Source organism: Myzus persicae, unplaced genomic scaffold, assembly GCF_001856785.1.
Source record: "Myzus persicae strain clone G006 unplaced genomic scaffold, MPER_G0061.0, whole genome shotgun sequence".
Classification (NCBI taxonomy): Eukaryota; Metazoa; Arthropoda; class Insecta; order Hemiptera; family Aphididae; genus Myzus; species Myzus persicae.
In genome coordinates, this window is record NW_019100469.1 from 17370 (window position 1) to 29666 (window position 12297).

Consider the following 12297-nt stretch of genomic DNA (forward strand, 5'->3'; position numbering starts at 1 on the left):
TTTTTTTTTTTTTTATTATTTATTAAACTTAAATAATTAAAGAAACTTGAATAAACATACTAATTGTAAAACTATTGAATTGTTTGTGGTCACCTCATTCACTGTCACTCCTATATTGGCAAATTGCTTAATCAATCTTATTTAAGCTTAATTATTATTAATTTAACATTCATTTAAAATGCAATTTGATTTGAAATTATAAATTGTACCTATTAAATTTCATATAAATTATGAAAAAATCATAGCTAAAATAGTAAAATCGGTAATTGATACAACGATAACAGATATGGTCTGCCAGCAAATATGATAAGATAAAAAAGTATGCATCAAGCGAACAACGTAATTCGTATAAGCTTTCCCTACTTGTTATCTTCTATACCGTGTTATTATCGTAGTTCCAGAAATTCGTATTTTGGATAATGGCGGGTGGCAGTATGATAAAAACGATAACGGATTACACACACCACAGATATATAGAATTATTATTTATTATTTATTCTATATATCTGTGACACACACTAATGTTAATTTACTACTCACACATAGACAAAGCCAAAATGTTCATGTCATACAAATTGCCTAAATATTACTCCTTAAAACATGATACGCTGGAGCCCCCTTCGTTAAATAATATTGTTAAATATTATTATTATTTATTGGTAAGCAATCATATTGATAAGTGTGATAAAAAAGTATAGCAACACCATTCTTATCTGCTGTCTTTTTCTAACAGGGTATCTCGGTTATGTTTACATTGGTCTTATGGCGGGTGAGCATCACAGATAATATATACAATATATTTGTATATATTATCTATGGTCATAACCATAGACATAAAAATATAATTATTATGTCTATGGTCATAACACTCATAAATCATAGAGTAATTACTGATCACAACTCTATGCGTTGAGTATCCAGTATAATATTTTAATTCGTGTGTAAAATCTGGCAATAATATAATAATTAATAATAATAATATGATGATAATTCCCGCCATTTTTTAACATATATTTTAATATTATTTACATACATCATCGTACATTCGTATATAATGCATTCATATTAGTACCTATAACAATATAATATATAACAAATTATGATACATACTATTCAAAAACTAATAGAATGTGGTTTGGTTCCAAAGGTTATAATTTGTGACCAAGGATCAAATAAAATGAAAATGCGATCATTGTTTGGAGTGACCATGGAAAAACCTTGCAATCACTTATAATAATGAAAATATATTTTTATACACGATCCTCCACACTTACTAAAGTCTGTTCGGAATAATTTTAAAAATTATACTTTTACAAATGGACATGAAAGTTATTGTTGGAAAGATATTGAAGACTTTTACAATATAGATAACAAAATTAAACCACGATTAGCAAGTAAATTAAAAACAATTCATATAAAGCTTCTTGCTTCTACTGTTCTCACCCATGAGAAGTTTGTTTAGCTGCACAGACGTTTAGTAACTCAGTTAGTGCAGGGATTTTAACATTAGTTACATTTAAACAACAATAAACACAATTTACTGCACGATTTGTTAATTTGTTTAACGACTTCTTTGACTACCTTAAATTTTAATAGTATTAAAATGAGAGAATCAGTTGTATTTAAAATACCAATAACAAGAAATTTAAAATATTGGCCATTTTTAAAAGAAGCTCGAATATTTCTTTCAACGCTTAAAGTTAATAATAAGCGAAAAAATATCCCCTCTTGCGTGCTCGGTTGGCAAGAAATATTGAGGCCGGTTTACACTTATCAAAAACTCATCAAAGTAGCCACGTCCATGAACCACGGATCAGTGTAACTTTGATTCGAGCACTGACGACAGGTTTACACTGTCAAATTTTGTCTGTCCAAGTAAAATTTAAAATAATAAAATGTTCTCCCCACGTACGAGAATTTTGATACATGTCCATGCCGGCCCGGCACAGACAACACGACTCGTACGAGTTTGTCACACGTACGTGTGGTGTGTTTATATTATCAAAGTAGAATCCGTGTCACTAATTCGTGGTTCACGGACGTGGCTACTTTGATAAGTGTAAACCGGCCTTTAATTGTATTAAACTCTTATAAAATGAATTAAACATAGAATATGAAGTTGACTATTTATTAACCCAAGATTGCATTGAATGTTAATTTTTAATTTTAAGATCAAAAGGAGGAAATAACGTAACTCCAGATGCATCAAACATTTTTTCTGCAATTCGCATGTCTATGTGCATCATGTTAATTAATCCATCTAATAATTCAAATTGTGAAAAAAATGCATCAAAGTTTTTAGCATTATTCAAAAGCCTACGATTAAAGAATACAGTACAATTGCATAGGTTGGTTGGCTGACTGATTTTTATTTTCCAAACAATTTTGACGATTTTCTTAGTAATATGAATATTAACTACATTCTTATGGATAACGAGACAGAAAATAGTGTAGCATACGTAACAGGATGGGTTTGTTCTCAATTAACTCATAAGGCGTGTAATGAAAAATTAGCGTCCAGTACTCCAGTAACAAATCTGAGGATTTAATTCAACATTGATAATACCTTAATCGGCTTAATCAACATGAAGGAATATGATGGTTGTAATTTATTGTACCCTTATACAAAATTGCTTACATTTACAAAGTATATAATTGCATTATACGAAAAAAAAGAAAATGTTAAAAGAGATATAAAAATAGTTATCAAAAATATTTGTGAAAGATGTATATAACATTTTTGTGAAAACTGTAAAGATACATTTGTTGAGAAGTATTTAAATGTCAAAATAAATAGTTTTATAAAAAAGTGCAATGACTCCGCTGCACCCTATAAATATTTAAATAATAAAAAGTTTAAAAAAACTAAGCATATTTAATATGTCTACCTAATATTATGTTTAAGTTAAATTTATCTTATCAGTAATTATCAGAACAAATATTGAATAAAATCTAGTTATACACTTATACTTTTCTTATTTATTTTATAATGTTTTATTAAAAAAAGATAACGATACTTAGAATAAATTATAGAAACAAGACTTATACTTTTAGATGAAATATTGTTAGGTCAAAGCAATGCCAAAGTAGTTTTGTCCCCAGTTCCAAGATCAAACAAGAGAAAAAAAAAGATGAATTATTGAAGCTAAAGCAGTAATAACTATATAGTATAGTACTATAAACATTTTTTTGGGGTAAATTACGGCAACCACAACTACAATCTCGGGGGGAACTGATAAGAACTGGACGCCAGTTTTGACCATAGCAGATTGCTGTTCCGTATTGTCTTAAATAGAATTTACTTATAGTTGAGTCTTGAGTGCAATCCTATACTCGGACCGTGTTTAGTGTGTTTAACATAAATTATGACCTATCACATTTCACGATGAGCTATAATGTGTATGCCGCGTTGTGTAAGGTGTAACCCGTAACGCCATAACGAGTACGTTACTTTATCGAGTTGGTAAGGCGCCTTTTACTTGATAGTTGATTACAAATCAAGAAAGTAAATTGTTAATAATATGTTGTATTATACCATGATACTATAATAGAACAATAGTTTGTACATACATAGAGTGTACTATTGTACATTGTTGGTTGCACTCATGGACTAAGATATCTAGTAAGATCTTGTCCATGGTTACACTGTACTCAATGAACCGAAACCCAGTTGATTTATTTTTATATTATTTTAAAATTTACAAAACATAGGCAATAGCTCAATAATAACAATGTATTAAATAATAACCGTGATTATAACCTAAAATCTTAATCATATCGACTTTGGTTTTTTCGATTCGTCAACTTTTGAAGTTATGAATCGTTCGGTTTTTACTTTTTTTTTCTTATTAATCTTAATATCATTAATAATTAATTGTATCTACGTAACTTCGTTTAATCTAGTATTTCTAATATAATATACTGTATTATAAACTATTTTAAATCTGTTATATTTTTTGGTCCATAATTACCTAATCGTTGATTAATGAAGTGGATGGTTAATAATTGTTTCATAATATAAAAGTATAAAACGCCTAATGAATAATTATTACCAATATTTTGAAATATTTATATTCCTTAAGGTAATATTGTGTTTTGTTTACAGGTATTTAAATTCTGTTTAGTTAATGTAATCCGTTTTTCAATACCCACGCTTTGAAGTAACAGAATAACCATCGATTTCTATCATATTAAGGTAAGTGCAGATTGTATTAAAATTATTATTTACTTTTTTTTTTATATATATCAAATTACTACACCAATAGCGTTTCTAGGTGTCTAGGGGGATTACGGGGTATGGTAGTGGAGGCCAAATTTTTTATGAAGGGATTCAAATGAGTAATTTCATTAGTACTTTCTTACTATTTAATTCTTAGTTTAATTTTTTTTTTTTAGTAAATCCAGGGCCTGATTTAATGAATTAGAAACCCATACACTTATACTTTTGAGTCCACTTTTCACTAATAATTTAACAAAATAAATATTTGAGGTGGCTGACCTACCTGTCATGTTTGATATCCGACCTGACTATCAATTTGGTTTTCGTACTAAACACTCGACTATTCACCAAGTCCATAAGGTTGTTGACGCTGTCTCTTTTGCCCTCGAAAAAAAACGTTACTGCTCCTGCACATTCCTTGACGTATCCCAGGCCTTTGAGTGTGGCATGAAAGTCTGCTTCACAAATTAAAACAATTTACCCAACACACTACATTATACTTAAATCATATCTCACAGACCGATATTTCCAGGTCCATTATGGTTCTTCACACTCTAATATAGCAGGTATTGTGGCAGGAGTTCCCAAGGTGGTATCCTCACCCCAATCCTATACAATATTTATACATCTGACCAACCAACCAACCACGCCCAACATATAAGTAGCAGATTATGCGGACAATTAATATGACTTAATATATCATCCAGCCCAGATCCTATTATGGCCTCCACAAACCTTCAAAGCCATGTTTCATTAATTGAAGATTGGTATGAAAAGTGGCGTTTTAAAATAAATCAAGCCAAACCAGTACATACTACATTTACACTTAAATTAACACCACGTCCAGAGGTGTTGTATTTTAGTGCTCAGATCCTCTCATCCCCAAACGTTAAATATCTCAGGCTTACTCTTGATCGCCGTCTTACCTGTGCTTACCACATCACAACTAAACTCCTGCTTACAAATGCTCCAAACCCTAATCATCAACAACAAACACTCAAATATTAAACTGCTCTTTTACAAATATTTCCTAAAGCCAATTTGGACATACGGCTTACAGTTATGGGTAACGCTAAAATTTCCGATCTAAATAAAATTCAACGGTTCCAAAATTAAATACTAAGAGAAATTACCAATTCTCCACCATATGTATCAAGTCACTCCCTGCATAAAGACCTACACATGAAAACAATTCAGGGTTATTAGGGGACCCTAAAAATTAGGGGACTGCATCCTTATGCATGTGCATAAATCCCATATGGTAAAGGGAAAGGACATTAGTTGTACACTTCTACTAACATATATATATATTTTCATTAAAAAAAAACGAAGAAAAAACAGCATTAAAATATTTGTTCTACATCATTAACTATGTTGACTGAATATCCAATCAACATACTGTATAAAGACATTTAAGTCATTTTTCTACACAATTTTAACTGTATAGATATTAATATATTACCCTATGCAGGTGTAATTTTGTTGCTCCAAAAAAATATAGTTTTCCCTTTATCAATAAGTGTAGGTGCAATAAACTTATAAACTTTCTATTAACATATTTTTAATTAAATTATAAATGCCTAAAATACCATATAATATTTTTTTTAGCAACCTAAATGTTTAATTTATTATAGGTACCCGTAAGTACCCATTTACAGAAGGTATGGCCCAATAATCAATCCCATATCACCCAAATTATTTCCATTGCATATCAATGTAGGTAATGCCGTTGAAAAGTACAGACATTTATGCCATTAAATTGGAATTTTGTCGTCGATAACTGTTTAAAAACCAAAATTTAAATCGGATGTTACTTATGGTGATACAAAACTCTCGGGACACATGTATTGTAATATATACCTACAGGGTGATTTGCCAAGTATACTCCTCACCCCCATTTTTTCATTTAATAATGAATTTATTCAAATCCTGATTTTTGGAATTCTAAAATATTCTTATAGACCATATTTTCAAATTCTTGGGACTAAACTCTAACAGATAATTTTTTTTAAATTTGATCTATGTACCTAGGTCAAAAACTCAAACGAGTATAAAAACAGTTGCTAAAATGTTAATTTTAAGATTAATAGTACATACAAATGGTTTTACAAAAGTATAAAATATAATATGTATAATTTATAATTTATTGGGTCTGATATTTATTTACTATACTATGATTTGACGATTTTTACAAATTATAAATGTTAATAGATAAATAATACTATAATAGGTAATTAATAATTACTATAATGTTCAAATCACCTTAGCCCTTGTTCCTTATGTCTTCCAAACCCATTATTATGGAATTATTATCCTTAGTACACAAAGTTAGAAAACTCAAAAAAAAAAACTTCAAATATTGATTTGCCATCATTTTCAGGAAACTTATTCTCTAAATAATTACAATGAAAAAATGGGGCTCTCATTTGAAAAACACTAGTTTTTATCTCCTCTGAACATTCCCCCGAGTATGAAAAAAAGGGTGAGGATGCTTGTTTAATCACACTGTTTACATACAATGTTATGAAACAAAGTATATTTCTGAAAACTGTTGATAATATGTTGAACTAATGGTTTTTACTTTTTTGTATAAATATTTTTCAGGTATAAGATAAACATTATGAACAACATATTAAATAGTACTGTTGATCGCTTCTTAGACAAGTGTGATGATGTCTTGAAACATTTTCCTCAAGATGGACAAAAACAAGTAAGTCGTTATTATGAAACTGATTGTCGTCACTCACATATTTTAAATAAATTGGTGAAGTTTACTAAAAACACTAAAGAATTTACATCTACTGATGAACAACGTATGAAGAAAATGCTGATTGAGTCCTTAGACCTGGCTGACAAAAAAGTTAACATTGCTGAATGTCTAATGGACATGGTTGAAAAAAACATGAGTAATTTAGAAACAAATTATAAAGAAGTGGAAGCTGCAAAATTAAGTTTAATTAAATCAAATAAAAGAATGTCAAAAAGTATGCCTGAATGTAAGAAAATTGATTCAAATTCTATTGATGTACTAAGTATAGATAATTCTAATAAGCGCCCTAAAAGAAATGTAACAAAAATATCTACAACATTAAACAAAAGCTTAGAAGTGAATGCGAATCTTGATAAAAAACCAAGCACTAATCAAAATAAAAAGAACACCGCATTAAACAAAAAGTCTAAGGCACAGCCTCCCAAAAATAAAAAAGTAGTTTCAGAATCCGAAAGTTCCGACAATGAAAGTGATAATGATTTAAAACCAACTTACTGTATTTGTGAAGAAATATCTTACGGTGATATGGTTTGCTGCGATAATGATTTATGTCCAATTGAGTGGTTTCATTTTGGCTGCGTATCTATAAGTAGAAAACCCAAAGGAAAATGGTTTTGCCCATTTTGCAGAGGAACTAATTCCAAAACCATGAAGCCTAAATCAGTATTTCTTAAAGAACTTGAAGAGTACAATAAACGTAAAGAAGAAAACTGGTGAATGGTACAATCCATTTATAGATTATTTATTTAATTTGACGCTAAATTGTTTCAATGAAAAAGAAATTCATACATTATGTGTCTTATATTTAAGCTAACTCAATTTTCATGAATGATAATTATGTTAATCAATAATAATACTAAACATAGGATAGCATATCTTTGTTTTGTTTTTCTGCGTGACTAAATGGAAAAACATAATTGCTCATCCTAATATTCTTCAATACTTGTTTATAATATTTTTTAATAGAAGTATGACTTGTTCAATCATAAAAATATACATTAAAATTTAAAATCGTCCCAAATGCTATCATATTGCAAAAGTTATTATGTAGTAGTAGTAAGTATTATGTAATCATATAAATGGCGATTATTTTTCTAATAATTTAAAATACAAACTTTAAGCATACGTTTATTTTATTTATTTTATATAATAGTATTAATATATTTTCATTTGAAACTCAAACGTATAAAATGACTAACTTTAGTAACTTAAAATTGTTTTACTGAACTATGTAAATTCATAATATAATGAAGAGTTATTAATTTGGTTTTAAATTGTTTTTATTCTTTATTTTAAAAAAAAATTTGATGTAACATAAATGTCTATGGTAAGACAAAAATTACCTGCAGAGGTAAAATGAGTTATATTATCACAGTTAAGCTCTATTAGATTAAGTAATTTTTATTCACTTTTATCATACTAAGTTATAATATTACATTTCATGTTTTTCTATGTTTCATGACAATAATTTAAATTATAATTAATACCAAATATGAACCAGGCATGCAATTAAATAATAAGTAACGTTTCATCTGTTGAATTTTAGGCTACAACTAGTTTTTGTAACATTTAATTCATTCCATTCACATTTACAAAAATTATTTTTATGTTCATATAGTATTTTGTTTTTTTGAAGTTAAACATACTTTAACGTACACAACGTGTGGGAAACACTCCAAAATTGATGTACTTAGTTCTTGATAGAAACTATGAGCTCAATTACTACCTGTGCCAAATCACATTCTCGATCGCAAATTATTAATTATTAATTAATTATGTAAATTTATAAAAAATATTTATGCTGACTTAGCAAAATATACTCGTAACTTAATTTTTAATTGTTCTATAAATTGTATGTTTAACATTTAATTTAACCAATCTTGATTTCAAAGTAATAATTTATTATAACAGATAAGGCAGAGTGAATTTTTTTCTCTATAAAGCGACTATTTAAAATAATTGCTTATTTACAAATTGTTCGTGCTAATGTGGATGGCCACCACCAAACCCAATTAATGAAAGTACATAAATTATAAATGATTACCATTATTATCGCTTCATAAAATAGTCGCACAGCCACTGATGAAGTTAGTATAAAAATATTAATTCTTAGGGAGGTAAATTAGTTCAATATTTATTCAGTTTACCACCAGAACATATAGAAATAATATATTAAGAACCACCTGATCACTGGGTTGTTGGTGGGATATGCTCAGCACTGGCATAAATTGTACGGTCGACTGATTATTCTCCTTTCAGACATAATATAGTAGCTATTGCTCCGCGTCCTTATGGATTATACTTGAATACTTCTCTAATTATGTTTTTACACCGTACATTTTAACCTATTAAAATGTCAAACTATACCATGTGTGCTGAAAGACCTAAGCAACCAGAAGCACATCAAATGGAGCTGAAGCTTTCCATAGGCATTTTAATAATAGAAATATATACATACACATACAATCTATAAAATGTTCTAACGAGTTATGAAAATATGTGCAAATAAGTTGAAGTTTTAATAAATGTGTGTGAGCTAGGGATACCCAAATTTTATTATGACCAACTTAGATTGAAGTATAAATTATATTTAAAGGTTAAAGTCAAAATAAATGCAGTTAATTTATTTTTATTTTATACTTATGGTGTAAAAGAAGTAATTCAAATTTATATTTTTTCTAAAAAGTAGTTGGAAGGTGTTAGGAAAAACCTTCTGAATAATTTAAAAGGAATAGTGTTTTTGTCATTTATAAACTTAATTGTTTATAAATATTAAGTGTGATAAGATTAAGATTCAAAGGCAATAAATTAATCTCGAGTATGCAAAGCGTCATGTTCAATAATATTTAATTTTTTTTTTTAACACTAGCAAACACTTAAAAATTATGAATACAAATATACACAATCACTGGTAATACAGCTCATTATTTATTCATATTGAGACATCGTTTTCTGTATTTTTTAACAATGATGCCCACGGATCTTCCAACATTGATGGATGAAAGTAGCTTTCATCACTATTATCATTCAAATTTCGACGACTCTAAAACAAATAAGCAGTACTTTATCAATCCATACTAATGAGTAATGAACATACATACATTATTTTCATAGAACTTATTGTTACATCAAATGTGTACAATATGCACTACTATAATAGAATTAAATAAAAATTAAAACTTACATTAGGATTTTGATTTTTATATTTGTTAAATTGTGGTCTGTATGAGGTATAACTATTTTGTTCACGTGGTGTATAACTAGATGAATTGTTATGCTTTGAAAAAAAATCAAGAATTAGAGCAATATTACAATACATTGAATGTATTATTTATTTTAATACAATTAGTTACATCTGAACTGCTGCTGTTGTTAAATCTGTTGGGAGTCCATTGGTACGGTGATCCTCTCCCTCTAGATCGTGGACTATTGAATCTCGGTGAACTACAACCACGTCCTCGCCAATTCTGTTCAGTAGGTGATTGTTGAGGAGTGTTGTCATACAACAAAATGCTATCCTTCAATGTTTTGTTAATTGAGTTCGACGGCGATTCTACATTCGGAAAAGGCAATGTGCTGTCTGTAGTGGCAGATGTATTTCTAGACCTTATTAGTGGTGATTTGTATGAACTCATGTTTGATCATAGATTCTAGATGAAACCTTTAGTTTACCTCAAGTTTCAACGGTAAAAAGTATATTTATAAAGATAATTTTAAGAATACAAATAAATATAATATTAATCGCGCAATAAATTAACAACAATTAAATTTTAGTGCTCGCACAGTTCGTGCACGTTAACACTTGCATACTTTTTTAAGTTACAACAAATTTAAATTGATCAACAAATAAATACAATATTATTATCATTTTATCACGGTACGTTGTTATGATGATTTAGTGATAACTGATAACAAATGATAATATCTATTGTCAATTTACTATTCCAGTACCTTGTAAATTAGTATATATTTACATTCTTCAAACTTTTCTAGGGTGCCTACTTTTATATTTTTATAACTCATTACTTCATGCACTACACAGATTAATCGACTAATAATTGAAATATTGTTAATTAAAATGCTATCTTCACTTGTCAAAGAACATCAAGTAAAACAAGCTGCCCGCAAGGAAAACCAAGGTAGCTATTTTTTCTCATAACTACCCCTTACCTTATTCATTTGCGATTCTGAATTATATTTAATGTCATACCCATAGCACATAATTAATGTTTAATGAATAGATATTAAAAGAAAAGAGGCAGTAAACGCAGCCAATGAATTAACCAACGCACTGGTTGAACATCTTAACGTTGGGTATGAAAAATGTGTTTGTTTAATTTAAAAGGTTTATCAAATTACCTAGATACTGATGAGATTATTAACAAAAAATAATTAATTATTTATGTGTAATCGATTTTATAATTACCATTAGTGTTGCCCAAGCGTATCTCAATCAAAAAAAACTTGATGCTGAAGCAAAACAATTACACCAAAGTGCCATTGTCTTTTCCAAACAAACTTCTCAATGGCTGTCACTGATTGACAACTTTAATAGTGCACTTAAAGAGTTGGGTGATGTTGAGAATTGGACACGCACCATTGAAAATGACATGCAAAACATCACTACTACCTTAGAGTATGCATATAAAGGTAACTTTTACACGTCATGAGTTATGAAATATTATAGATCTGTTTTAATTGTTTAAATATTATTTTTCAGTTTCGCAAAAACCTTAATTGATGCTGTCCACAAGAACATGGTTTGTTTTCTCAATCTCAGTTTTATTAATTCATTGTTCATTAATTGTACTTATTTAAAATAACTGGATACATAATTTGTTATTATAATTTGTTATTATTTTTGTATATTATACATAAAACTCTATATTTATATTTTATTTGTTACTCTTCATAATATAGTAAAATAATAACAGTTTGTACAGACATTAAAATCAACGATGACTAAGTGCTATCAACGGTAACACATAATGACATCATAAATGATTCAGTAAATATTAAATTTAATTGAAATGGTAAACAACCATTTGATAAGTTTTTTAACCACTGATGACCTCTTCAAAACATTTATAGACAATCATAACTATTCATGACTAATCAATTTTAGTTATGTCTTTGGCCTATACAATTTTACGTTACAATTAAATGTTTGTATGAAACTAAAATATTAATAAATAGTTTAAGGAGATTAGAAATTAAATATCCATTAAAATTATTTTAAATTAGTTGTTAAATAGAAAAAAATAATTGGTCGATAAATCGCATAAAAAACAAAATAGGTTGTACTATA

The 12297-nt window shown here is 28.4% G+C and overlaps 3 protein-coding genes across 6 annotated transcripts; 2 read left to right on the plus strand and 1 right to left on the minus strand.

Annotated features, from left to right (window-relative positions):
* The first annotated feature begins 3249 nt into the window (after positions 1-3249).
* Positions 3250-8260, plus strand: LOC111038616 (inhibitor of growth protein 2-like). 4 transcript variants are annotated; one of them, XM_022321893.1, is made up of 3 exons: positions 3250-3463; positions 4106-4195; positions 6824-8259. In XM_022321893.1, the coding sequence occupies exon 3, from the start codon at positions 6840-6842 to the stop codon at positions 7704-7706; it is 867 nt and encodes a 288-aa protein (XP_022177585.1). In that variant the 5' UTR covers positions 3250-3463; positions 4106-4195; positions 6824-6839; the 3' UTR covers positions 7707-8259. The 4 variants fall into 4 exon arrangements, with proteins under 4 accessions (XP_022177585.1, XP_022177660.1, XP_022177513.1 ...); XM_022321968.1 differs by lacking the exon at positions 3250-3463 and adding an exon at positions 3604-3622; XM_022321821.1 differs by lacking the exon at positions 3250-3463 and adding an exon at positions 3700-4023.
* A 1559-nt stretch (positions 8261-9819) lies between these two features.
* LOC111038852 (M-phase-specific PLK1-interacting protein-like) lies at positions 9820-10836 on the minus strand. The gene is made up of 3 exons (XM_022322144.1): positions 10343-10836; positions 10174-10266; positions 9820-10032 (listed from the first exon to the last, which is right to left on the minus strand). The coding sequence occupies exons 1-3, from the start codon at positions 10622-10624 to the stop codon at positions 9922-9924; spliced, it is 486 nt and encodes a 161-aa protein (XP_022177836.1). The 5' UTR covers positions 10625-10836; the 3' UTR covers positions 9820-9921.
* Positions 10837-10931: 95 nt separating this feature from the next.
* On the plus strand, positions 10932-12002 carry LOC111039028 (biogenesis of lysosome-related organelles complex 1 subunit 1). The gene is made up of 4 exons (XM_022322341.1): positions 10932-11128; positions 11231-11303; positions 11422-11639; positions 11710-12002. Exons 1-4 carry the CDS (start codon positions 11068-11070, stop codon positions 11724-11726), a joined length of 369 nt encoding a protein of 122 aa, XP_022178033.1. The 5' UTR covers positions 10932-11067; the 3' UTR covers positions 11727-12002.
* Positions 12003-12297: the final 295 nt, after the last annotated feature.

Excerpts from the sequence above, each read along its gene's own strand:
- LOC111038616 (XM_022321893.1), top strand. The coding sequence starts at position 6,840 with ATGAACAACATATTAAATAGTACTGTTGATCGCTTCTTAGACAAGTGT.
- LOC111038852 (XM_022322144.1), bottom strand. The coding sequence starts at position 10,624 with ATGAGTTCATACAAATCACCACTAATAAGGTCTAGAAATACATCTGCC. Across the intron at positions 10,267-10,342 it reads ACAACAGCAGCAGTTCAGAT|CATAACAATTCATCTAGTTA; the intron begins GTAACTAATTGT and ends TTTTTTTCAAAG. Across the intron at positions 10,033-10,173 it reads ATAAAAATCAAAATCCTAAT|AGTCGTCGAAATTTGAATGA; the intron begins GTAAGTTTTAAT and ends TATTTGTTTTAG.
- LOC111039028 (XM_022322341.1), top strand. The coding sequence starts at position 11,068 with ATGCTATCTTCACTTGTCAAAGAACATCAAGTAAAACAAGCTGCCCGC. Across the intron at positions 11,129-11,230 it reads TGCCCGCAAGGAAAACCAAG|ATATTAAAAGAAAAGAGGCA; the intron begins GTAGCTATTTTT and ends TTTAATGAATAG. Across the intron at positions 11,304-11,421 it reads GTTGAACATCTTAACGTTGG|TGTTGCCCAAGCGTATCTCA; the intron begins GTATGAAAAATG and ends AATTACCATTAG.